The 27,660-nt window shown below is 41.9% G+C and overlaps 2 protein-coding genes across 7 annotated transcripts in view; both read right to left on the bottom strand.

Moving 5' to 3' along the window:
* Positions 1-12,776, bottom strand: part of arhgef12b (Rho guanine nucleotide exchange factor (GEF) 12b) — a 112,122-nt gene extending 99,346 nt beyond the window's left edge. For all 4 annotated transcript variants that reach the window (XR_009932759.1, XM_062485048.1, XM_062485050.1 and 1 more), the window contains exon 1: positions 11,850-12,776. Coding sequence is in view for 3 of the 4 variants with exons in the window: in XM_062485048.1 (XP_062341032.1) it covers positions 11,850-11,881 (32 nt within the window). In the remaining variant the exon portion in view is untranslated. The remainder of the gene's footprint in view (positions 1-11,849) is intronic.
* A 1,242-nt stretch (positions 12,777-14,018) lies between these two features.
* tlcd5b (TLC domain containing 5b) lies at positions 14,019-26,198 on the bottom strand. 3 transcript variants are annotated; one of them, XM_062486254.1, is made up of 4 exons: positions 25,958-26,198; positions 25,710-25,755; positions 15,352-15,549; positions 14,019-14,970 (listed from the first exon to the last, which is right to left on the bottom strand). In XM_062486254.1, the coding sequence occupies exons 3-4, from the start codon at positions 15,539-15,541 to the stop codon at positions 14,423-14,425; spliced, it is 738 nt and encodes a 245-aa protein (XP_062342238.1). In that variant the 5' UTR covers positions 15,542-15,549; positions 25,710-25,755; positions 25,958-26,198; the 3' UTR covers positions 14,019-14,422. The 3 variants fall into 3 exon arrangements, with proteins under 3 accessions (XP_062342238.1, XP_062342236.1, XP_062342237.1); XM_062486252.1 differs by lacking the exon at positions 25,710-25,755 and having other exon boundaries at positions 15,352-15,553; XM_062486253.1 differs by lacking the exon at positions 25,710-25,755.
* Between the last annotated feature and the right edge of the window lie 1,462 nt (positions 26,199-27,660).

The raw sequence follows: 27,660 nt of genomic DNA, 5'->3' as shown, positions 1-27,660 counted from the left end.
GTTTCGGCAGAGTCTTGGGTCTCGGAAAATATCCTTATTTTTTGGATTGGACGTATAGTTTTGCGTCTAGGTTAACTTGTTTGAGGTGTGGATTATAGCTACATTTCTGTTATTCTCTGCCCTCAGCGCGTTACGCTGCGTTCACACTGCAGCGTTTTTTAACGCTCTGCATCGCTTGTCTTCCCACAGTACACCACGCTAGGGGGCGTGTTAGACAAGTTAATACAGAGTTGTAGTTCTCTAAGGTCACTGTTGTAGTCATGGCCAAGCGTGCAGATTTGGGTACATGTACTCACAATGGCCGGGTTTCCCAGATTCGTTAAGAAGCTCTTAACGCTAAGAGCTTCTTAACAGCGTTCTGAGAACGCTCTAGAACGCTCTTAGAACGCTCCTATGAAGCTCTTAGCGTTAAGAGCTTCTTAACGAATCTGGGAAACCCGGCCAATATCAATCAAAATACCACTTTTACACAACATTTATGTAAGTGCAAGATTTTACTAGTGCAAGATTACAGTAGAATACATGTTACGCCACCGGTCACTCAACCAGTCGTTTGTAGGCTGGGCTAGCGAGCTAGCAGTGGCACAGAACAGTCACGTAATGTGACGAGACTGAATTTAAAAGTAGGCTATAAAAACACACTAGGAACAATGACGACATCGGCAACCATGCACCATGCATTATTAGTTTAATGTAATCTTTAAATTCAGGCTCGTCACATTAGTAACTTTGTTCTGAACAGAACTGGGTGTGCAGACACATACGAAAAGTTTCTTCTCCATCTTGAAATTGTGAAACCTAGAAATGTTTATCATGACCAAAGGTTGCTACGTTACAAGAAACAAGAAAACAATCCAATTGGCCAACGCTAGCGTTTTCACGCTCCTCATTTACACAAAGTTGAGAAAATCCAATTTGCAACGCTCCGCTCGCCTTCCCACAATGCCCTACGCGAGCGTCAACGCCTGGTTTCATTGAAAATGAATTGGAAGCCGACGCCGCGCGCCGCCCGCTCCGCTGCAGTGTGAACGCACTGTTAGCAATCATAGCTGCACCATCACCGTGGCAACGACAGACACGCACCACTCAGTCTCTCACACAGGTGATTTGTATTAGCTGATTAGTGGAGTCACAAGACAGAGCTATTTAGTCAACTCGTCTCATTAAAAGACTAAGAGCACTATAATTTCAACTACTAAAACGAATATACTACTTCTACAGTTTAACAGTTCAGCTTTCAGCTTCTCCCGCATTGTAGGCTATTTAAGCTCTTAGCTTTGTTAGATGATGCAGTTCAGCTTCCACACTGCCTCTTGAAATTCTACTATTTCCTCGATTGCTTCACAACGTTCAAACTTATTCTCCCGCATTGTATTTAAGCACTTAGCTTTGTTAGATGATGCAGTTTAGCTTCCACACTGCCTCTTTTGTGTGGCTCACAAATTTTTGAAATTCATTTCAGCTTTCAGCTTGCGGGTATTTTCTAATTCCTATTTTCTAATTCCTATTTTCAGCAATTTAAAAACAAATAATTCATCTTTCAGCATTCCAACGCATTTTCTGTAGGAAATGCACTTTCTAGTTACGTTTGAAAGAGGAGGAAGCTTTTTAATGATTTGAAAGGATTTACCATTACTTTTAATGGGAGAATAATTTTCACAAAAACCTTAATATCTTAAAAAGTATAAAAGTGAGAAATACCAAAAGACATAGCACACATCTCCTGAAGGAGCTGAACGTTTTGATACAACAATTGTAGGAATCGGTGAAAGTATGCAGGACTAGTTAAAGGACAAAAACAGTGGAAGAACTAAGAAGTTGGAAAAACAGAGAATGAGAATGCTGAACAGCATTCTCACAAACTAGAAGGCATTTCCTGCAGAAAATGCGTTGGAATGCTGAAAGATGAAATTATTTTTTTTAAATTGCAGAAAATACAGAAATGAGAAAATACCCGCAAGCTGAAATGAATTTCAAAAATGTGTGAGTCACACAAAAGAGGAAGTGTGGAAACTGAACTGCATCATCTAACAATGCTAAGAGCTGAAATACAATGCGGGAGAAGCTGAAAGCTGAACTGTTAAACAGAAGAAGAAGTAGGCCTAGGCTAGCTAGTCATAAAAAGAATATTATAGTCTTAACAGCTGAAATTATAGTTGGGATAGTAATAGCAGTAGCAGATGTAGCCTATCATTGAGTGCGTTTACTCGGCTTTCTTAGTAGGATTCAATGTGTTGATTGAATGAAACATACAGCAGTAGGGCCGATACAGGAAGACACGGCGACACTTTGTTGCAGAAGGATGATGGTGCAAGTTTTGTCCGTGGAGCATACAACGATTAATAAAAAAGAATCATGTAGACGCGCTTATTGAGTAATCGCATAACTAATTACACATGTAAACGGAGTAATCGTATTATTTTTATAAACCGACAATTGCTAGTAATCGGGTAAACACACTCAGTGGCATAAATAATAGAATAAAACAGTTCCATTAGCAATAGTAGTAAAAGAGATATTAGCAGCACTTTGCAGAGTCACCTCTTGTAAATTGTATTAGGTTGAAATACTGTCAAACTCTGTCTTGTGACTCCACTAATCAGCTAATACCAATCACCTGTGTGAGAGACTGAATGGTGCGTGTCTGTCGTTGCCACGGTGATGGTGCAGCTATGATTGCTAACGCGCTGAGGGCAGAGAATAGCAGAAATGTAGCAAGAATCCACACCTCAAACAAGTTAACCTAGACGCAAAACTATACGTCCAATCCAAAAAATAAGGATATTTTCCGAGACCCAAGACTCTGCCGAAACCAGAGATGTCCTTTATATGTCTGTGCGGTCAGAAATACGACTCTACCGGCAGTTTCAAAATCTTGTTCTTTTTGCTTTCTCTGACGATTTTGTCACCAGATTTGCATTGGTCTCTATGGGGTGAGAGTTGGACTTTGTCTCGCTTTCGTGGGGCTCTGAACAAATGTGTACGTCTGTTGGATTCAACAGACAACTGTCTACGACCAGCACAAAATTAGCTATCTATTGATCCAAAAACGAAGCATGAAGAGCGGAAATTGTGGCAATGCTGGCAAACTAGAAATATTTTTTCAACGACATCAGGAGCCGAGTGCACCAGCTGGGCGTACGCCTGGGTGTAACGCTACGTCCGACGTAGAACTGAAAGTTACGACTAAAGGCCGATTTATACTTCTGCGTTTTTACGGAGACGGGTAACGCCCTCTCCGTCAAGGAACGCCCTCTCCGTGCCCCTCGGAGAGCTCTACGTGCACCTCCTGATTTTCCTGACTATCCTTCCATCCGTCCGTCATTTTACGGATACCCCTTGGCTGTGATTGGTCCGTATTAAGAACCGCTTGCGTCAGGGGCGGGGTTTCCGTGACCATAGATATGGCCGTGACCAACAAGACGAACCGAATCCTTTGACCGCCATTGCTGTAACTTTTCACAATTCATATTTCAGCTAAACAGTACATGTAAATCAGCATCTGAATTTAAATGGGACGAGAAATGGGTAGTGTAGTTGCTGAAAATGTGCGTATTGTATTGATGAAACGGCAAATTTCTACATTTGCTCCGACTTTTCGATAACCTAGGTAAATAAACACTCGACGACGACTTACAAAAAACCGTTGCGCCACCTACTCTTCTGGCGGTGAATTGTTTTCAGCACCCACAACCTACGGAGAACCATAAACAAAGTCTATCCGTCTGTATCCATGGGTATCCGTGCGCCCGCCCATCCGTAAACGGAGACGCAGAAGCATATTTCGGCCTTAACTTAAAGTTACGACTAGTGCACCAGTTAGACTTAAGCCCTTTATGTGCTGCACCTGGGTGTACAATGTACATTTTACGTCTAGTGGGGAGCAGGCGTAAGTTGGAAAATCGGACTAATATCCATGGTAATTATAATGTACAACAGTTTTATCGCACATGCAGCGCGTCTTGTTTATAGGCAACATATGGAAAGGGCATTAAGACGAGAAAAAGTCGTCCGTGATCGCACAAATCCACTGTTAATTTTATTGGTGATCTATTTCCAAGCTGATTGTTTCTGTTTGTTTGTTTGTGTTGATATTATTAAATTTCCCCGTGAGCACGCTTCTATTCTGAGTAAACAACTCTAGAGGTTTTCTAATTTCTCTATCAGTAAAATGTATTTTCCTTTTTTTCTCTCTCTTTTTTAAATCATGGCTTGTTTCTTCACGCTTTCGCATTTTCACAAGGACGCGCATCTTAAAACCAGGCGTAGCTACGACCGTGGCCTGTCAAGCTTGGTGCACTCGGTGTAAATTCAAATCACAAAGTCGGACGTAGCTAAGACCGACGTAGGGGTTAAGACCAACTTTTTTACGCCCAGCTGGTGCACTCGGCTCCCGAAGCTCAGGCCTCCACTCTAAGCGTTTCAGTCTGCACTCTTGGCTTTCATGTACACACCCATGTAAATCTCAGAAACGGTTTGAAAAGGTCATGAAACATAATCAGTGATATTGAAAAAAAGTTGAATAGATATCAAAAAGCTGAATTATTTATAAATAGTTTAGGGTTTTGTCAACATTTTAAAGTTTAAATGGTGGCTCTAGCTGAAATATTGAGGAAGAAGGAGGATTTGGAAGTTGAAGAAGTTTAAAGAAGTTTGAGAGGATTTGAAAGAAAACTCCATTGGAAAACCATGTTAAAAATATTATGAATATTGATTTATATTAATTCAAGCATAAGAGGTACAAAGCTGAAAAGTCATAGCAGGAATGGCCTGAAACTGCTGAATTTTATGATAGCTTAACGGTTTTAATAGCTGAAGATTTGAAGGTTCTGAAAGGTGTCTTGGAAGAAATAGAAGAAGATGCTTGAATAAAGATTCAAAGAACAATACTTGGAATGCTGAAGCAGCATTCCAACAATAATATATATGTGAGAGAACAAAGGTTGTGCCCTTGCCGAAGGCAAAGCACACCGAACTAGATGTTCAGGTTCAGGTTTATATTAATTCAAGCATAAAAGGTACAAAGCTGAAAAGTCATAGCAGGAATGGCCTGAAACTGCTGAAGTTTTTGATACCTGAAGGGTTTTAATAGCTGAAGATTTGAAGGCGCTGAAACGTGCCACGGAAGAAATAGAATAAGACGAATATGAAGAATGCTGAAGTTGAATGCTGAAGCAGCATTCCAACAACTACTTTAGCATACTTTCAGCTAGAGACACCATTCAACCTTTAAAATGTTCACAAGACATTCAGCTATTCCCAAATGATACAGCTTTTTGAAATATTCAGCCAATTTTGAATTATGACAGTTTCAAATACATTAAAACTTTTGCTCCTTCTTGATTTTTATGAATGAGCATATTCAACTAGATTGTCAAACAAATTCCTCTAACGTTCATATAGTTTAACTTATAGAAACAAGTTATACCTTAAAATGTAGGAAAATTGTCTTCTTTCAGCCAATGTAACTACTAAAGAGCTCACATTTACAGATTTTCAGCTATGAGCCTTGAAGCGAGAGCAGCCTTTCAAATTCTCTCACTAACTTCAATGGAGAGGTGGGTAAAATCCGTCAGAGAAAGCAAGAAGGAAGACGATTTCGAAACTCCCGGTAGAGACATATTTCTGACCGCACAGACATATACAGGACATCTATAGTTTCGGCAGAGTCTTGGGTCTCGGAAAATATCCTAATTTTATTGATTGGACGTGTAGTTTTGCGTCTAGGTCAACTTGCTTGAGGTGTGGATACTAGGTAAATGTTCGTTTTTCTCTCTGCCTAGCTCGTTAGCTATCACAGCTGCGCCATCACCGTGGCAACCAAACAGACACGCACCATGAACGTTTTTGAAACTGCCAAAGGAGATGTATTTCTGACCGCACAGACACATAAAGGATATCTATGGTTTCGGCAGAGTCTTGGAATGAAATATACGTAATTATGTGGGCAATGTAGAACAGCGGACAGATTCAATTTTTGATCTTTTGTTAGTGATGGCCATTCTAGTGACGCTACTGTCATCATGGCTGCTAATAGAACGGCGAAACCAGGTCACATACGGTCTAATAACTATCATTCATTACCTAGCTACAAACAAATGCTTCGTAACTTAAGAGTATTTACTTTTTATTGGCGATATTGACAACAGAGGTTAAGGAACTTGTCTTTAATCAAAAGATGGTCTCCGTTTTCAATTTGAAGCCAACGGTGTTAATACAGTCTGTAAAAATACCACTTTGACACACTTGCAAGAAATGATCCGCTGGTTAGATGTAGCATGATCTTATTATTTAAGAATAAAAAAACTCACCAGGGACAACGACAATATTGGCAACCCTGCACTATGAATTATTATTTTGATGTCATCTTAAATTAAGTGTCTGAACAGGACTGGGTGTGCAGGCATACATGATTAGTTTCTCCTCTTGAACCTGAAACCTAGATTCTAGGTTAGAAATGTTGCCAGTCTGTTGCCAATGACCAACGGTTGCTACGTTTTTCCAGCAAGTTCAAGTCATTCCAGTGTTGTCCTTTTACCTTCAAATTTGTTCAACCCAGAATTCAGCAACTGGTTTTCTGCTAAATTTTCACATTTTCCTGCAGCTCATCTTTCTGAATTTTTGCCCTTATTGTTTTGCATTTTTCTTCTTCTTTTCTTCTGTTTTCTGCCTTCATCTTGCTCCAGGTCCTTTCAAAAATACCTTTCACAGCAGTACCTTCCAACTGCCAGTACTTTTGCATTTTTCTTCTCTTTTCTGTAAATTTCTGCCTTCATCTTGCTGCAGCTCCTTTCTAACATACATTTCAGGCCTTTTGAAACTCCAGCAAATAATTTTCTGCTAAATTTTCAAATTCAGAATTATTTCTCTTTTTGCATTTTTCTTCTCTTTTCTGTAGTTTTATACCTTCGTCCAGCTCCAGCCCCTTTCAAAAATACCTTTCAGGCGCTTCAGCTTATAACTTTCTAGTACATTTTCACAATTTTCCGCCTTTTTAGCATGGTCAGTTATCCCCATTCAGGTTTTCAGCATTCTCACTGCTGTTTCGCAGGAACAGCCCTTTCTAGTTATTGTTTATTTTCGCCCCCCTAAGGATAAGTCAATATTTGGACTACATAGACAACGCTGTGTCAAAATATTTGTCTTGGTCTCGATTGCGTTGCTTGTATTTTTATTTACGTTCCGTTGCACGGTTTAGGAGGTTACAACGTTTTTGTGGCAAAAAAGTGCCTTTAGTCGACGAAGGGTACTCAGTGCTATCTACGTCACCACGTCAGCACAGGTTAGCAATGACGCATGGATTGATGTGCTGTTGCACAGCGAGTATCGTATCGTGCCGTGGTGTACTACTACCAAAGAACTTATATTGACTCTTTGCTACTACTAGCAGCATCATACATGTACATTTAAGCAAATCAAGACTTGCATGTACAGTAAGTAATGTCACATTAAAGAATGTACAGGGCTCCAGACTAACTTTTTCCCTTGGTTGCACTGGTGCTCCTAACTTTTTTATTTAGGTGCACCAGCACAAAATTTAGGTGCACCCAAATTTTTCCTTGCGTCGCCACAATTTCAAGGTCACCTTTTTATCACGCTCCATATACATTCATATATATTATGTAAATGACCTTAAACAAGAATAAGGTGTAGGTAAATATTGGTTTTATTTGACGCACAATTAAACTGTATATAACAATATTTTAAGTGCTTCACTGAGCTGCCAAACTAAAACATTGCAAGCAAAATAAAACATTTTAAAATAGAAAGTGCTACTGTTTAAAAGTGCTTCCCTGAACTGAGACCTAACATGGCTCAAAGTCTTATAGCGGGTCCCACCTTGCTGTCGCATGCCCTTCAGATGGCCAACACCTGTAATTTGGCCTTCTTGCCCTTTGGCCTTGGCTAAACCAGCTTGCCACACTCTCCCTAGCATCAACATCCTAGCTCCATGGGTTAGCTCCATGGCCCAGCTCCATAACTCTGGGGTGGGCAATTAATTTTGACAAGGTGCCACATGAGAAACCTGAAATGTGTTGGAGGGCCGCATCAACGATAACTTGAACTTAATTCTGCTCACTATTCATTTTCCCCCATTGTAAAAAGCAGTAAAGTATATATTTTGATTAGCTGCTACTGGTTATCAGAAGAATAAGGATATTCTGTAAATATTTATATAAATATTTTACATGTTGGTCAACTAGGAAAAGACTATCAAAGTAACAGTAAAAACTAAAATAATCATTACATCAGTGTTTCATTTTATTTGTAACTAGTTCATCTTCACCAACACTGAAAAGTTGTTTTGCAGTATGTTAAAGATATGCAATTGATCAACTTTATACAAAAAGCAATACTTTTTTGCAGTTCATTTTGTTATGTGAGAGGAATCCAGTGGGCTTGAACAAGTGCATCGAAATCTGGCTGAATGTCTGAGGTGGATATGCGAAGGACAGCTGACAGGTGATGATCCGAGTGTGCAATTTAACTAGCAAACCATCAGCCCTCGCCCACTGAATCAGTCAAGTTCTTATTATGTCGGTGTTAGTTTTTTTCTTGAGTCCCTTAGTGCCGATTCAAATTGTAATCCTTCAACACAGCGACCTGTTCTCCAAAACTAAGAACACAGCTTTGACTTTGACCTCAGTAAACAGATACTTAGAAGTCCATGTCTTGTTAAAAACTCTACATTCTGTATCAACCTTTCGTTTTTCATTTTCGAGGGCTAACCACCTAACTCTCCTGTCGGTGAGGTTGCCAAGCGCACATATGTACATTGCCTGATCACTAGTGTTTCAGGACTACATATTTACAACCGCTCAACACATTTATTTATTTTTAATTTTAGATTTACCTCACGCGGGCCGGATTGGAACAACCTGTGGGCCATTTGTGGCCCTGCGGGCCGTACAATGCCCAGGTCTGCCATAACTGATTCTATGGTGCTCAGGTCGTAATTTCAATCACACAGCACGGAGCAGTGTAGGCCTACAGGAATATCTGGACCACAGCCAATCAGAGGCAAAGACCCGCCCCATCTCTGTTTCTGATTAGTTTAGACCACGATATGATCCAACCATGAGTGCGAGTTCCGTCAAAGAAGAAACAAACGCTTCGTTCCTGGAGAGGCAGCGGATGCGAGGAGGTTAGGTGCACCGGTGCGACCTAGTAAAAATTTTAGTCGCACCCATACAAATTTTGGTCGCATATGCAACCAAATTGTCGCACTCTAGAGCCCTGATGTATGTAAAGTTTAAACTTTGTGGTGCGTCGCTGGCTTCAGTGCCACAGCCTAAACTTTATGTCAAAAGAAACATTCTCATTTCTGGCGCTTAAAAACAATCCCCTCACTCAGTGAAGTTTGGCTAGCCACCGCAACTAGCTTGCTCGTAGCAAACTTATTTTGAATTTGCCATTTCTCCCTAAATAGATGTAAAGCTTATTTACGTTTTTGGGGGCATATTTTCAGTTAGCAGATGGTACTGTTTGAATCGCGATTCCATCTGAAATACTGCCGGTGACAATGTTGTTATAGTAGCTTGTTTCAAAGGGGGTTCGCTTGTTTCAAAGGGGGTTCTTGAGTAGGCTGAATGCTTGAAAATATCACTAGATGGGAAAAAACTTAAGGGGACGGACCCACCTGCAACCGACGCAAGTGAGCACACCCTACAATTTTCACAGAAATGGTACCCTCTCTAGTTTTATTTGCTTTGTCTATGTTTAGAAAAGTAAATCAAAGTAACCCTGTCTTTACTTGTCGTGCTCTCTCTGAATGGCTGAGCATGATAATATTTTCACACAAAAAAACTTTTTTCTGAAATTTTTACCAGGAAGATTACATCTATCTTTCATCAGCCCAAGTCATCCAGGTCTCATGCAATGTTGATAATACACACCTGAACAGTCCCATCTTCTGATAACCATCCTATGCTGGGACCACCATGCCACCACACACTCTGATCTTTGTTTCTGAGGCAGTCAACAGACTTCTTGCCCCCATGCAATCTCAGACTGGTATTACAATGACTCGTCCTTCTCCAACTTGGTGTCAAGAGATGACAAACAGTTAGAGGTTTTCAAATTCAAAAAAAATGAAACTAGGAAAGATGTCATGTGTTTATAATATTTCAATAGTATAAAGGCAAAGATTTGAAATCACGAACCACTATTCAGAGTGCATTTCCTAACCTAGTCAAAACATTGCAACCAACACCCTTTTTGAACACAACAGTGCAAGCCCTTGCAGTGTTACAAGAGGGGATAGAATGACAGTAAAGCTTGGGCTGATTCCCATCCTGCACTGCTCACTGGCCAGCGGCTCTGTCAGGAAGGGCTGGTGGCCTGGCCAGGCTGGCAGACATTGTTTATCAGTGATGTCACCACTTCCCGCGAGTGCCTCAGGGAGAGAGGAATATCCTCTGATCAGCGAAAAAGTGACAAAGAGCTGGTCGCATGTCCCCCCGACTTCATCAGTCTCAACATTGACACTTCCCACTAGCCCTAAAGGTAGCCTTTATTACACACACTTATTTATATCTGACTGTTTCTTCATGCTATACAGCAACGAGTATACTTGTGACATCTGGGTAGATGCAGGATTCAGTGATGATACCAGAAAAGGTAGTCATAGAAGGAGAAGGTTTTTGGCTTGGTGATGCAAGCATCAGTAAAGCTGAATGCAAAAAGGTTTTTGTTGCACGACAACAATACCAAAATAGCCGGTCTTAATCTTGTTGTCTACATGACTAGTGAAATAATTAAACATCAATTGACTTTCCAGTGTAATGGGTGTCTATCTTTGCCATTTCTTGGATTACACTTTTCAAACAGTTGAGGGTACAAGAATGTGTACTGGAATCTAATCTGCTGGGGGATATGCTTTTTCCATTCCCAGCCATCAACTTCTGAAGTTTTAGCAAAACTGGAAAGCCGGCCAAAGCTGTTCAGACTGGCACCAATGGAAAACTTAAAAGACATCCAAATGCTTTAGGTTTCCAAGGGATTCCATATTATACTGATTACCACATGCCTTGAATGCGACAGAAAAATTAAAGTAGGCACACTATCAAAACAGAGGTTTTGTGCTTTGGCCCATGTCGTACAAAATGACACAAATAGAAACAGCTCATAGCAAGGCATATAGCATGACACTAGTCCAGATAGTAGTTATACACGTATGCCAAATGAGTCCTACAAATCACTTCCCTCATGTTGATGTTGTTATTTAGTTTTCTCGCCTCATTCACCACTTGTCTCACACTTTCAAGAAAGCACCCCCTTACAAAAAACAGCTGATTCATTGTTCAGCTGTTCCTCACACTCTGGGCGGAGTATGAAGCTGTGTGATCACAGTGATATATTACCCTATTCAGCACAAACAAGCAAACACTTTGGCTAGAAACATCAGAATCACACAGAGTTGAGGACAGCTATGTTCTGGGCCATACAGATGAAAACGCATTCCTACATTCCTCTCTCTATATTCCATAGTGTCACCAATCAGATCACCTCTTGATATTCCTGTGCATTTTCCTTTAGCTGTCATTCAATTCACCAGATTTGTTTTTGATTAAGTAATTTCCATTATAATTCACAGGAATGCAAAAAAGAACCCCTTTCTACACAATAATTGGACACAGTGAGTGGCAAACAGGCAATAATGGATGACAGACCCTAAATACATCACCAACAAAGAAAAATGTGACGGCTATAGAGCATACTAGTCTACATAGCAATTCCAGCACAGTCTGACCAACACAAACAACTCTACCACAAGAAATAACGTCACATTGATTGTACCATATGATTAAATCATCATTCGAGACTTGTGAGTTTGATGTACAATTTACCTGTCAGTGAGTGTTGACTGTGTGCCGCTCATTGGGCTTCCGTTATGGGGTTTTTCCACGGATTTTATCCAACTAGCATTTTACCACAACGACAAACTCCGATTGTGAATCGACTCCGTATTTCCTTTCAGTGTCCGTCCAACCAAGGCGTTCCACAACGACTGAAAATCGTTTTATCCATCAAATGGAAAGAATAATTTTGGTATTCCACAGTGTATACCCAATTTGTAGATTTAGTATGTTGGTGGAGCAACTGATGTGAAACAATGTGACACGAGAGCGAATGAATCAGGGTAAAATATAAACATCTTCTTCAAAGACATTACCGGGACGTAAAGTGAATACGCCGTGTTACATAGATATTTCCAAGTATCACTACATTAATCTCTCAAAATTTTCAAGAGGAACATTAAATGCGAACACATTGTAGCCTGGGCTTCGCCTGCCGCTGTCTGCATACGTCTTTGTCAGTAGACCACCGGGGAACTATTAGCCGACTGGCTCCCTATTGTTAATGTTTCTTTTTTGAACACAGTAGCCTACCAAGTTGTACTTTCGATAACTCTTTTTAGACGAGTCTTCTCTATTAATTGAGAAACAGTCTTAACATCTTTTCTTGTCTTCTCATAAGTTTTTTCCAAGCTTGCTTGCACTCGGTGCGGATCCCTTATTTTCCCCTCTGAAATCTTTTCATGGCAGCAGCATTCCCGATCGCCCCTTATCCCTGACGGGCTTGGTCCTTCATGTTTGCAAGAATTCTGCCAACTATAATGAAAGTTTCCGACGGTAAGTTCTAGACCTTTTTGCAAAATTGAAACATTGTTGCGCACCACGTTCCAAATCTACAAGTTAGTTCAGATAAGTGATTCACACTTTTGCACAGGCCTCTCGCTCTTACTGTATAGAGCGGATGGAAAAAGGAAATGCTTTCCCACCCCCACCCCCAAATGAAGAAAAAGAAACCACCCAATCCCTCTTCTATAGAGATTTCGATGGAGAACTTTCTGAAAGCAACGCTACATTGCTATGCATTTGGTCATGGTTATAAAAGTCTACGGTAGTTATGAATGAATTACATTTAAATACACATAAAATCGTTTTGTATGCGTCGCAAGTGTGTACTGTTAAGACGTATACTGACGTAGATATAAGTAGTTCAAATACTACACATATTCAACTCTTTCCTGGCTTCTATTTACCACCCCATGTATTGATACTTTCTGAGACATAACAGCAACTTAACTAAAAGTTAGTATAAGGAAACGACATGACTTCAGTCATCATCACAAAGATAAAGTGTTCCAAGCCTATTACAAATACCACACATTCACTATTGTGTCAAACGACTGATTTCTCTATTATACAGTAGTTCTTGATTTATTCACTGTTGTGTTTTTCAGACCATCGTTTTGGTCAAAGTACATTTTAGTTTAACACTTGTTCACTTCTACTTGTATTAGTGATTCATGCACATGTATCGTACTATTTGTCAGTGTCTCATTATAATGATCACCTAAGGATGACAATTATTATAAGAAGAGACATAACAAACGTAAACTTTATCTTCTAGCTGATCTCCAACATGATTTTATTAGGTATTTAATCTGACTACTTGGTCCACAGAGCATATATCATGCACTTGCTAAACTGATAACTACCCATGCTAGTAAAGAGTAACAAGGTTTCCAAATAAAGTCAAATCTCGCTAACAACATATATTGTAGTATAGGCTATAATGCATCCAGAGACAACCATTCTTACACTGGGGGATGTAGTCTTTATTCATCATCGTTCCGATGACTGCTAAAAAGGATGTCACTATTTAAAACAGCTTCATGATTGCAAAACACCCTAGGTGAATTGTAAGGTGGACAACATGAAAAAGGTTGACAGTGCCATCTAAAGGACAAACTAAATATACCAATATAGATGGCAACAGGCACACAGTGCTTTCTTGTTGCCTACAAAAGGTCTGTACATTTTATGAAGTTCAGCAATTAGCAAATGTTATACAAAGAGCATGGAGTACTATGATTCAGCATACCTATTACAAAGACACTGACATGTTTACTGCCTAATAAGTGTAGCCTACCTTAGCGTTAAATGGATACATTCATTCACTTTACTAGGGATCACCATAGTTAATGTTTATCCTTTGGCATTTGCTTATTGTTAACTGGTTACTAAACAAAGCTAAATGTAGCCTAACATTGAGGCAGAGATCATGCACACAAGGTAAATGAAGAAATAATAACAAAAAGGATGTATTCATTACATATGTCCTTGAGGTAGTCTATCTTCCTTCCTTTGAATTCATGAGAAATAGAACTCTCCTTTAGGTGCAGCATTAGCAATAGGGGTTGCAGTCAATCCTCCTCAGAACTACATCTACAGTATGGCCCAGAGCAGTGGGTTCCTGAAGGTGCTTAAGAATTTAAATGGTGCAAAATTCCCAAAATGAGACTTGTACATTTCATGAGTTCCAATTCATATGGTATGTTTAAAGGAGCATCAAAGTTCTATGTCTAAACGTATAGACAATGGGAGCCCAATACCATCTCCAGATTCTGTCTTTAATCTGTCTTTCCGGTATGTCTATACATATCTTGCCCATTCTGCTCGACCATCTTGTGCCTCTCTTGCCATTTTTTATACTTGGCCCGACTTTTCTTGCAGGCAAATCTCGCTATGTCCACCATGAAGACCCAAGCTAATATGTACATAGCCAGACCCCCCCCTTTCATTATTAAACTGGGTCTGGGGGAGGTGAGTTCACAGTAGAGCATCATGGTGCCCACACCAACACGCACAAAGGCAAACAGCAAGATGAAGAGCAAGTCGACCACATCCCCCAGCAGGCTGTTGTAGCGCCCAATCTGTCTGAGGAACCAGCGGGCTTGGAGAAGTGGGTTTGTAATTTCACTGCCGAAGATGACGGCGCATGTCTCAATTCCAGACTCTCCCAGGCCCAGTGCCAGCAGGATACCCAGGATGCTCATTGTGTGGTGAGCCAGCATGATGGGGCCCTCAGAACGGTGGCACATGCACCAGCCCATGTCGAAGAGGAAGTAGCCCAGGCTGAGCACCATTGCCTTGATCTGGAGAGGTGTGTTCTCCGTGCCTACGGTTGGACATGGACAAAGGTACAGGGGTTCATTGCTAATTTGTGCTAAAATCTTTCCAATTATTAAGTCATGAAGTATTTCTGACACAAAATATATTACTTCTGTGGAAATTTACAAGGTACTGTATGCTATGCAACAAGGTAGCATGATGCATTTCACGATGTCCCCTGGTTGAAAATCCAACTATTTATTATGTTATGGACAAGATTTGGGTCATTCACTTTACCATATACTGTAAAGCATGTGAGAAAAACATGATTTATCAAGTAATTGGGAGATGAGATCTGTTAAATAATTAGTGGAAATTCTTACATTGAGGATATTTCTCCAATGTAGAGATAAAGAAACCCAGCACACATCTCGGTGCCACATCTCACCTGGGTGAGTAAGGGGCCAGGGCCCATCTATGAAACCTATGTATGCTGTCATGCCCACAATGAGTATCCCATGAAACAGCGTCACCAGTCTGCAGTTCCACTCCTTTCCTCTTTGGTTGGCCAGACAGCAGAAGACACAGTATAGTGCCACCCAGCCAATCAGACTGCAGATCACCTCAAGAAGAAGCATTGTTGTGTCTGTCTGGGAGAAGGATCAGGATTAGATAGACTTTGACAGATGCTTCAGTTTGTGATATATAGTGGCTTCAGAAAGTATTCCTACCTCTTCACTTTTAGAACATTTTATTGTGTTATCTCTCTAATAATGCCAGGAATCTGTGTGTGTGTACAAATTAGAATGGGTTTAGTTTCCCACAATCAGCTCAATAACCGTGTACTCTGCAAAGTTCATATTCTGCATGTGTCCTCTTTATAATTCAACGGAGTGCAGTGCCGCGATTGACGTTGTTTGGATAAGCATTTCGATGTAAAATACTGAAAAATAATGAAATAGTACTTTGCCTATGTATGTAGCCTGACTCTGCCCTCCTACGTACTTCCGCTCAATTTTATTTTTGCTTCTGTACATAGGTCTGGCCATGAGGTACGTAAGTCAGATTTTTCAGGTTGATTTTCTACCGGCGAATCAGCGAACAGAGGGAGTGGCTGAGAACGATGACGTTGATGTCGTGCGCTAGTTTGTGTTATAGTTCCGTAATGGCGGCGGAGGAAGATGCGAGCAAAGCCATTCGGTCCGTTGTGGCAACGCTGCCGAATATCCAACAGCTAAAGCCGGAGCAAGAACAAGTTTTGCTGAGTTTTGTTGGTGGCCATGATGTTGTGGCCCTCCTCCGCACGGGGTTCGGGAACAGTTTGATTTTCCAGCTACGGCAGCTAGCTCTGTTACAGTAGTGGTGAAGGAATTGGCTAAGGCGAACGCTAGCGATTGGTTATGGCAGATCAGAGTGGCTCTGGGCAGATCCAATAGTTTTGAACTTCAACAGAGTACCCGCCTACAAGGAAGTCAACGCTTGTCAATGGAGCGAGGCCAGACTCTCTGTACAAATGCAATGTACAAGAGTCTGGTTAGGACCAGGCTAAGACCTATGTACAGAAGCAAAAATAAAATTGAGCAGAAGTACGTAGGAGGGCAGAGCCAGGCTAGTGATCTGCAGGCCTACAATCTTGACGACATAGCAGCAGGTTCTTTAGTAGAAGACACACACACCAAACTGAAGGCACATTTTGACCGTGTTTGCTAGTTGCTACTTAGTTAATAAATCTTTGATGAACCCAAGTTTCTTTAATATATATTAGAAACATTACAAGACGGGGCTCCAGTGTGTGTTCAAACAAAGCCAAAAGTGCCAGACGGTATCAGTTGAAAAAGACAATCACACCCATGCAAGAAACACTCCACGCCCCAACCCTCCCCCCACCTAAATTACCGCTTTCAGCTCTGTTGTATGTTTTAATGAAGTGCATTGAGGCAATCCTTGTGATCAAGTTGAGGTCATGTGGGCTACCTTTGCAGTTTACATAGACACACAACTGACAGAGGCACTGTTGTGGATACTTTTTTAAAGTTCTGATCATATTCTGTCCAAATTCAACTTCTTCAAAGTCCAAAAACAGCACGGAGCAGCAACGAGAGGGTTCCCAGGAAAAGGATTTTCTTTGTCTGTGCTACACAGACAAAGGAACACTTTCATACTTTCATATCCATCAAATTACACCCCTGAACTTTTAAAACAGATCTATTGGCCTACTACAATTGTAAATATCCTATGACTTCTGCTCCAATTGGGCCTTGATGCAATGCCATCTAATATTTTCTGCTGTTTCTGCAACATTTTTGGGGACTAACCAGGGACCAAACCAGTACCTTGCGCCCAGTTCCTCTATTCTGCCCTACTACATGTGTTTTCCAACACCAGTTGCAATCAACCCTGGGTTATAGCTCTTCACCATTGCATGGTGCCATTCATTCTTTACAGGTCACACCCATCAAGTCAAAGTGAATAGTAACTGGTCCAACTCCATATCCAAGCCCATGATTGATTTTGGAAAGCCTCCCAGGATTTCAGTGGCCCCATCTGGCCACTCCTATAGAACATTTCTGGGTGTGCCACTGCTTTTGCCTGTTAATGCCTGCACTGCAGTGAAGAAAACTATGGATGTAAGGGCAACAAATGTATTGTCACTACAATGGCCTTTTGCAAAATTGAATAGATTTAAATGTAATGTTTTGGGTCAAGTTAACTCTGCATTTAATCCAAACTGAATAAAGGTTACATGAGAAAATAATATTATGTTTTTTTATAAATAAAAAGGGAAGATTTGCTCAATGATTGCCTCAATGCACTTCATTAAAGTTCAGGGGTGTAATTTGTTGGATATAAAAGGTGCAACACAGACAAAGGAAATCAGATTTTCCGGGGAACCCTCTCATTGCTGCTCCGTGCTGTTTTTGGACTTTGAAGAAGTTGAATTTGGACATAGAATATGATCAGAACAGAAAAGTATCCACAACAGTGCCTCTGTCAGTTGTGTGTCTATGTAAACTGCAAAGGTAGCCCACATGACATCAACTTGCTCACTATGATTGCCTCAATGCACTTCATTAAAACGTAGAACAGAGCTGAAAGCGGTAATTTAGGTGGGGGGAGGGAGGGTTGGGGAGTGATTCTTGCACGGGTGTAATTGTCTTTGTCAACTGATACCGTCTGGCACTTTAGGCCTTGTTTGAACACACACTGGAGCCCCGTCTTGTAATGTTTCTAATATATATTAAAGAAACTAGGGTTCATCAAAGATTTATTAACTAAGTAGCAACTAGCAAACGCGGTCAACATGTGCCTTCAGTTTGGTGTGTGCAGGGGCGTAGCCACAACATTATTTCTGGGTCTTTTATTTGGGGTGGCACTTGATTACTATTATTACTATTTTAAAACTCACACACTGCATCACTCAGAGCAGCAGTTTTGTAACGGTATCCAGTGGTTAGCTGCTAGTCTCCATTGAAGTGCTGTCAGAATGCAGGTACGTTGGTTTGCGTCTTGTGCTGTTGATGGGGGCGTGGCCCAACATGTTGCGAATATGGAGCTGGTAGCGTAAGTGACAAATGACAATATAAGACGACTTTATAAAAAAAATACTAATAAATTTTTTCAGCTTTGTACCATTTCTGTTCAGGAGGATTTTTTTTGTGTGTGAATTTGGGGGGGGGGGGGGGGGCGGCAGGGTGGCCATTCTCGGACCAATGGTGGCCATGGCCCCCCCTGGCCACCACGTGGCTACGCCCCTGGGTGTGTGTGTCTTCTACTAAAGAACCTGCTGCTATGTCGTCAAGATTGTAGGCCTGCAGATCACAGGATTTTTTTTTTTAAAGCTAGTCATTGCTGCCCTCTGGTGTTCGCAAGTAATAAGGTAATAAGGAGTCAGGTGGCTGAGCGGTGAGGGAAGCGGGCTAGTAATCTGAAGGTTGCCAGTTCGATTCCCGGCCGTGCAAAATGACGTTGTGTCCTTGGGCAAGGCACTTCACCCTACTTGCCTCGGGGGAATGTCCCTGCACTTACTGTAAGTCGCTCTGGATAAGAGCGTCTGCTAAATGACTAAATGTAAATGTAAAACAGAAAAAACAAAAGTTTGTTTTTAGATTTGGTTTTGAAGCGAAAAAATGAAAGAACGAAGGGTACACGGATTGTTATACCAATTGTGTTATATGGTTATTCCGTTATTCCAAAATGAAACAAAACAACGGAATCGAAGCATTTCCCCATAATCCGGTTCTGACGTCCGAAATGGACAAAACGATATTACGAGCCTATTTTTCATTTGTTTGCAGATACCAGCCTAAAGGATATGGAATAATCAAAACAACGATTAATGGCTCGTTATACAATTTGTGTTATATGGTTATTTCATTATTCAAAAAATGTAATACTTAAATGTGTGTTTGAGTTACTAAGATTACAAAACGATATTACGGCCCTATTTTATATGGTAGTCCAAGATGGCGCCGATGATGGCTGCCTCGGTCGTTAGGTGCGCTCTTTTTTGTCTTGTTTTGTCTGTTAATTCAGTGTTCTGCCAAGATTTCCGGGGTTCTCTAACTAGAGAAGTACTTCTAAACATCAGGACTACAACTCCTGTGGATTTATTTCCCACTTTTCTGCTTCCAGCGGCAGAATTAGTGGGAATTATAGTCAAAGCCGCCCTCGGCTTTGTCCTAGCAGCGAAGCGCCGTAGGAGAGGCAAACGAGCCGGTGCTCTGGTGCGACTCCGTCGGCGTGGGGCACGCACAGCGTTACCGGGGATATTTCTCTCCAACTTGCGTTCACTGAGCAACAAACTGGATGAACTTCAGCTACTGGTGTGGAAAAACAGAGACTTTCATTCATCTTCCATTTTGTGCTTTACGGAGACATGGCTGAGTGAACTGATCCCAGACTCTGCGCTACAGCTAGCAGGTTTCAAACTGCTGAGAGCGGATCGTGACCCTGTGCTCTCTGGCAAAACGAAAGGCGGTGGTATTTGTTTTTACATTAACAGTGGCTGGTGTGAAGATGTGACAGTGATTCTGCAGCACTGTTCTCCTGATCTGGAATCATTTTTTATTAACTGTAGATCTTTTTACTCGCCACGAGAGTTTGCATCATTCATTCTGGTTGGCGTCTACATGCCTCCGCAGGCTAGCGTCAACGAGGCTCAACGTGTGCTCGCCAGCCAGATACTGAGTGTGGAGCATGAAAATCCAGATCCCTTGGTTATTGTGCTAGGCGACTTTAACAAAGGCAATCTCACTCAAGAACTCCCAAAATATTGACAATTCATCAAATGCCCTACCAGAGAAGGAAACACCTTGGATCACTGCTACTCTACAATCAGCAAAGCATACCATGCGGTCCCCCGAGCAGCACTGGGTCACTCTGACCACGCCATGGTCCACCTCATTCCTGCATACAGGCAGAAGCTAAAGCGCTGTAAGCCTGCTGTGAGGACATCAAAACAGTGGACCAGTGAAGCTATGGAGGATCTGCGGGCGTGCTTGGACTGCACTGACTGGGACATGTTCACGACTGCTACCAATAGTCTGGATGAGCTCACAGAGGCTGTGACATCATACATCAGCTTCTGTGAGGACTGCTGTATACCAACACGCACCAGGGTAAGCTACAACAACGACAAACCCTGGTTTACAGCTAAACTCAGAAGGTTGAGGTCAGAGAAAGAGGCCGCGTTTAGGAGTGGGGACAAAGACAGTTTCAAGGAGTCGAAGAACAGGTTTAGCAAGGCGGTGAGGGAGGCTAAACGACTGTACTCAGAGAGACTAAAACACCAATTCTCTGCAAACGACCCTGCTTCTGTCTGGAGAGGGCTCAGGCAGATTACCAACTACAAACCCAGAGCCCCCCACTCCACTAACGACTCCCGCCTGGCCAACGACCTGAATGAGTTCTACTGCAGATTTGAAAGACAATTGGACAGTCCTGAACTACCCCTTCCCACCCAGGAGGCCTCCCACCTCCCCCCCTCTACAGTGACGACTCTCTCCATTCAGGAGGGTGAAGTTAACAGACTTTTCAAGAGGCAGAATCCCCGCAAAGCAGCTGGGCCGGACTCTGTCTCTCCAGCCACCCTCAAGCACTGCGCTGACCAGCTGTCTCCGGTGTTTACCTACATCTTTAACACCTCCCTTGAGACATGCCATGTGCCAGCCTGTCTCAAGTCCTCCACCATCATCCCTGTGCCCATAAAGCCAAGGCCAACAGGACATAATGACTACAGACCCGTCGCCCTGACCTCTGTGGTAATGAAGTCTTTCGAGCGCCTGGTGCTGGCACACCTTAAATCCATCACTGACCCTCTACTGGACCCCCTGCAGTTTGCCTATAGAGCCAACAGGTCTGTGGACGATGCAGTTAACATGGCCCTCCACTTCACCCTACAGCACCTGGACTCCCCAGCATCCTATGCCAGGATCCTGTTTGTGGACTTCAGCTCTGCTTTCAATACCATCATCCCCGCCCTGCTTCAGGACAAGCTCTCCCAGCTGAACGTGCCTGATTCCACCTGCAGATGGATCACAGACTTCCTGTCTGACAGGAAGCAGTGCGTTAAGCTGGGAACACAAGTCTCTGACTCCCGGTCCATCAGCACCGGATCACACCACGTCCTTTCTCCTCTGCTCTTCTCCCTGTACACCAACAGTTGCACCTCCAGTCATCTGTCCGTCAAACTCCTGAAGTTTGCGGACGACACCACCCTTATTGGGCTCATCTCTGGTGGAGACGAGTCTGATTATAGGTGGGAAGCGGCCAACCTGGTGACCTGGTGCAGCCAGAACAACTTAGAGCTCAATGCTCTTAAGACAGTGGAGATGGTTGTGGACTTCAGGAGGAACACAGCCCCACTCACCCCCATCACCCTGTGTGACTCCCCAGTCAACACTGTGGAGTCCTTCCGCTTCCTGGGTACTATCCTCTCCCAGGACCTCAAGTGGGAACTGAACATCAGCTCCCTCATCAAGAAAGCACAACAGAGGATGTACTTCCTTCGGCAGCTGAAGAAGTTCAACCTGCCAAAGACAATGATGGTGCACTTCTACTCAGCCATCATTGAGTCCATCCTCACCTCCTCCATCACCGTCTGGTACGCTGCTGCCACTGCCAAGGACAAGAGCAGACTGCAGCGTATCATCCGCACTGCTGAGAAGGTGATTGGCTGCAATCTGCCTACCCTCGAGGACCTGCACACCTCGAGGACCCTGAGGCGAGCGAGGAAGATTGTGGCCGACTCCTCCCACCCTGGACACTCCCTGTTTCAGTCACTCCCCTCCGGCAGAAGGCTGCGGTCCATCAGGACCAATACCTCACGCCACAAAAACAGTTTCTTCCCTTCCGCTGTTGGCCTCTTCAACAAGGCCAAGGGACCACACTGACTCTAATGACTTCTTGCTTAAAACACACTGCTTTTTGCACTGCATTACAAAATGGTATCTTGTACATTTGTATTTTTTGTAATATTTGTATTTTTGTATTTTTATATTGTAATTTACGGCAACTTATATTTTATTTTATTGTATATTTAATTCTATTCTAATCCCACTTAGTACTGCTAGTTTATGTACCCTTAGTATAGATAGTCCACATATTTAAATTTTAGGCATATGTTTATTGTATGCACCTTCCTGCCAAAGCAAATTCTTGTTTTTGTAATTGTCTGTGCAAACTTTCATGGCGAATAAATCCCATTCTGATTCTGATTCTGATTTTGCGTTTGTCAACACGAGTTGCAAAATAGTAAAACCAATGGCCACAAGGTACACGGACCTAGCGGCACTCATAGCGCTTTACAATGTTTGCCACTCATTCACCCATTCATACTCTCACTCATACATACCGACGGCAGCAAGCTACCATGCAAGGCGCCGGCCTGCCCATCGGGAGCAACTTGGGGTTCAGAGTCTTGCTCAAGGATACTTCGGCACATGACTTAGGAGGAGTCGGGGATCAAACCGCCAACCTTGCGATTAACAGACAACCCTCTCTACCCCCTGAGCCACAGCTGCCCCACAATGGCTCATTATACCATTTGTGTTATTTCCTTATTTTTTTTTTACTGAAACAACCAAAAACAAGCCGTTATACTTAAAGGGGCGATTGACTGGGTTTTTGGGGTATTTCACACTGTTCCTTAAGCTCTCCAAATAGGGTATGTAACATTGGTTGGGCTGAAAATGGCCCGGGTGCTGTTCTATGCCCCATGATGCTTCCTGTGAATTTGTCCCGGGAAAAAACGCTAGGTTTTCTACTTTTATGGTATGCTCATGAATATATAGATGAGCTGCGCGCAGATTGGTTGGTTTACAACGAGTGAAGCTGCGCAGCAAAGACACAACACGACCAACAGCACTAACTGAAACAAGAAGGTGGAGACTTGAAATAAACACGTACAAATAAGTCTATTGTGTCTACACAACACTGTCTTCAACAGATTGACTAGATATCATTTGAAATGATTACGTTAATTGTTTTCACCTCTCAGACATCCCAAGTCTCCCGGAAGTTCTGTGAGTCTCACGCATTTCAATAGCGGCTCCCTGACGCCCGCAAATGCTATACAATCTCCCGGAAATCGGTGATTTAGTATTTTGAGCCAGAGACAGTCCAATGGTCAATTCTGGTAGAGAGGGGGGGGGGGGTCGATGAGTCTCTGCAGGTTGGGATGTCTGATTTCTGCATAAAACATAGACGCATCAACAATCGACTGGAATTTCAGCAACAAACTTTTTTTTGGTAGCTTAGCACGACTCGTTCTTTTTTATGAGCCAAATATTGTGTAGATGCCAGACTGTGGAGCGGGTTGAAACGATAACAGGGTTCACCTTACGGCCTACTGTGGCAATAAGCGCTTCTGCCTCCGGAGCAGACATCGCATTTACGCAGTTTTTGAAGCAATTACTGGATCGATTAAAAAAATTACTAAACGTTTCTACTCATAATCTTGGATATTCTTAATAGACATTTGTATTTGGAATAGCAGTTACTTTTATAGAAATGCGATTTATGTCTTTCTGTAATTTTCAAACTTAGCAAAGACATCCAATGGGCCAAGCTGGACTCCCTGGCGGGCCGGATCCGGCCCACGGGCAGTATGTTTGACACCCCTGAACTAAATCATCACACATTCTACCGATGCTAAATACAGGCAGGATATGTTAGCATTGCTAATAACTTAATAACTGTTAGCGACAACATCATACTACAGCTTGCGGTTGTGATGAACATACGTCGGAACCTCTTTTCAGCAACAGCTTCATAGCAAATCCTGCTTTACATTGGCCCAGGTTTTCAAAACTGTCCTCGTGAAATGGTTTGAGCAAATATGTAATTGAGGGTCGAACTGCACAGGGATCTTCTCATAGACCAACATCACAGCCCATCAAGTGTTTGGTTCATTAAGAAGACTCTGAAAAGTGTCAGCATTCCCTGTACAGCCTGCAACACTGCATTTACCACCGTAGTTCATTTTCAATATGCTAGAAAAACGTTCTTCTTTGTAATTCTGTGGAAGTACACAGAGCAGCACGCAGAAAATTTTGGGGCGTCTCAAAGGTACAGACAGAGATTATATATGTCTATATTAGACTATAGACAGACCAGAGCCAAAAAAGGTGGAGCCTGGATTTTTCAAAACCGACGGTTTTACAGCTAAATTGTTTAATTGTGAGATTTGCATAGGAAAGAGGTGTCAATGGACTTTGAGGTTCACTGTATGTCCATTTTACCCACTGAACTGTCGTTATTTAGCTGCGACAAGGTTAATTCGGTTCTGCAATCAATGAACCCTTTAAACTTGTGTTTGAGTTACTGAAGTGACAAAACGATATTACGGCCCTATTTTGCGTCGGTCAACACGGGTTGCAAAATAGAAAACCAATGGATAATAATCATAAAATAATAAAAAATATAAATTACTATTGTTTATTATCATTTGATGCAGTTAGTTCATTAAGAAAGGGACATCCTTAGTTTTTTCATTCATTCAATATTTTGCATAATAATAAATGTATTAATTGTTATCCAGTGAAATAAGGGATTTATTGGCAAGGGGGTTTAGCACTTTTGCAAGGCACTGTATTCATGTCACATTCTCATTGTGGGCTGAGCACCCCTAAAGGTCTGATCCTAGAATCGCCCGAACCTGTCGGAAAATACGACCATCTCACTGGCAGTCCATCAATCACGCCTTCATGTTAGAGTGGCAAAACTGAAGCCACTCCAGAATAAAAGGCATGTGACCACCCACCCACTTGGAGTTTGCCAAACGGTATTTAACTGACTTTGAGAGCATGTGGAAAAATATTCTCTGGCCTGATTAACTAACTGGACTATTTGGGTAGAACTCCAAGCGCTATGTCTGGAGAACACCAGGCACTGCTCATCACCTGGCTAACACCACCCCTACGGTGAAGCATGGTGTGGCAGCATCTTGCTATGGTGGTGCTTCTCAGCGGCAGGGGCAGGATGGTCAGAATTAAGGGAATGATGACTGCATCCAAATACAGACAGGTCCTTGAAGAAAACCTATTTTCAGAGTGCAAGGGACCTCAGACTGGAGGTGATGGTTCACCTTGCAACCAAAATTTGACATTTCTAAAAACCATGTTTTCACTTTGTAATTATGGGTAATTGAATGTAGATTGATATGTAAAATTTTTACATTTTACCCAATAAAATTTGTTAAAAGTGAAAGGCCTGAATGCCTTCTGAAGTTAATTTCTTTCTAAGTGTTGATAAGAGCTAACATGTCTATTTCAAATCGTAACAATTTCTACATTTGAGAAATGTCACCTTTGATTAAGCACAACTTTTACACTGTGGATAAAGGCCCTAAAACCTGTCAAAGTGGACTTGTGTTCATTCACCTCCATAATGTGGATTAAACCGCATTAAAATGCACTGTAAATATCACAATCTAAATATATAGTGTCAAAACGGAAAAATTGTTTTAAATAGACTCGTTTTTTAACTATTTAATAGTCAATAAAAATGTCTGTTTGCAGCCACAGTAGTAAACAAATTACTCAAGCGTGCTTTACCTTATCTGGCTCTCTCTTCCTATCCATCCTAATCTGATGTCCAGATCTGAAACATCAGCACCGGAACACAGACTTGCTCCTGAACCTGCATGGGAGTGGCTCTGACCTTTCAAAACAGACTAAACGGGTCAAAGAGAAGAGGAGCTTCGAACATCTGAAACAAACGTACATTAACTTTTCTGTGGCAACTGTAAATGTCAAGCCATCAATTAGTGCCCTAGCTACATCCCTTCCCCCCTGAAGCTCCTGCGCAGCTTTAGCCTCTTATGAGATTACAGTCCCTTTTCTCCAGATATACACTTTATATACACTGTACACCTGGCAAACCATACAAGGCACATAGATGGTGTGCCATGCACTAGGAAGTACACATTAATGTCAATAATATAATTATTTTAAACCCTAAATACATCACTTGGTTATATAGGCACCCACATTCATATTTATGTAATCATAATACCTACATAATAATACAGTTTTATATTGATGGTGATGATGTGTGATTTTTGCTGGCAATAGTTGACTCAACCCATAGTATGAAACAGTGGAAGGCATATCACTTCCCCTTCAGGACTAAAAACTAATTACCCTTGGAGCTGTGAAGTAGACAAGACAAAGCTGCAGCTTTAACCAACATCCAGATTAGCTTTAATCTGTGACAGGACTGGGTTATTGCCCCTCGGGTTACTGGAGGTAACCATTCCATTCTCGTCACTTCTTTATTATACATGCATCCTTCATGTTGTCTTGTGAAAAATGAAATTTCAGGGTTGTAATTGGGTCCTGGGAAGGATATAATTACTATTATGTTGTATGGAAGTAATTTATTTGTATTAAATTGTGTTTGTCATGGTAGATGTAACTCTGAGGTGGAGGAAAGGTTCTATTTGACCAAACAGTTTTTTTGCTGCTGGTAAAGAGATAAATGTGGCAAGTAGTTTGTTCCCACCCAGGCTATATCAGAATAGGATTATTTTGTTAAATTCACTGCATATGCTAAGGTGATCAGCAGGGGCGATTCTAGGATCAGACCTTTAGGGGTGCTCAGCCCCCAATGAAAATGTGACATGAATACAGTGCCCTGCAAAGGTGCTAAACACCCTTCCTAATAAATAAATCCCTAATTTCACTGGGTAACGATTAATACATTTATGTATTATTATGCAAAATATTGAATGAAAAAACTAAGGATGATTTTTAGGGTTGCTTGAGCACCCCTAAAAAGAATGCATTTCATGGCAGGCTGGTTGTATTCCTTCTTGCCATGAAATGCACCCTCTGCTAACTGTGATTTTGAAAGTGTCACATGCATGAAACTTAGTCTGGCTACTCATACTAGTCTGTTACTGTTACTAGCGAGGGGGTGCCTCTCATGAAAGCTGTGCATCTGATCTCACAACACCGGAATGCCCATCACTAATACAAAATCAAATCAACCCTTTTTAGGGGTGCTTGAGCACCCCTAAAAAGGGTCTAAAATTGCCACTGGTGACCAGACGTCCGCTTTTACCGGGACATGTCCTCATTTCGAGACCAAAAAAATGCGTCCGGCAGGGATTCCAAAATCTCGATTTTGGGATATTTGTGTTTCTCTGGGTCTTTCGCAAACTAGTTATTACGCCCTTACAAGTTTTGGAAAGGGTATCTCCCTTAAGTTCCACCTTCTTGTGCGAGCTCTGACTGTAGAGAAAACTGTCATTGGT

This window comes from Osmerus eperlanus, chromosome 19 (genome assembly GCF_963692335.1).
Source record: "Osmerus eperlanus chromosome 19, fOsmEpe2.1, whole genome shotgun sequence".
NCBI classification, from domain to species: Eukaryota; Metazoa; Chordata; class Actinopteri; order Osmeriformes; family Osmeridae; genus Osmerus; species Osmerus eperlanus.
The sequence above is the reverse complement of the archived record's forward strand: the minus strand, read 5'-3'. Positions and strand labels throughout refer to the sequence as shown.

Coding starts and splice junctions, on each gene's coding strand:
- tlcd5b (XM_062486252.1), bottom strand. CDS start 25,984: ATGGATAGGAAGAGAGAGCCAGATAAG. Junction 15,554..25,957: donor GGAAGAGAGAGCCAGATAAG/GTAAAGCACGCT, acceptor TCCTTCTCCCAG/ACAGACACAACAATGCTTCT. Junction 14,971..15,351: donor CTGGCCCCTTACTCACCCAG/GTGAGATGTGGC, acceptor GTCCAACCGTAG/GCACGGAGAACACACCTCTC.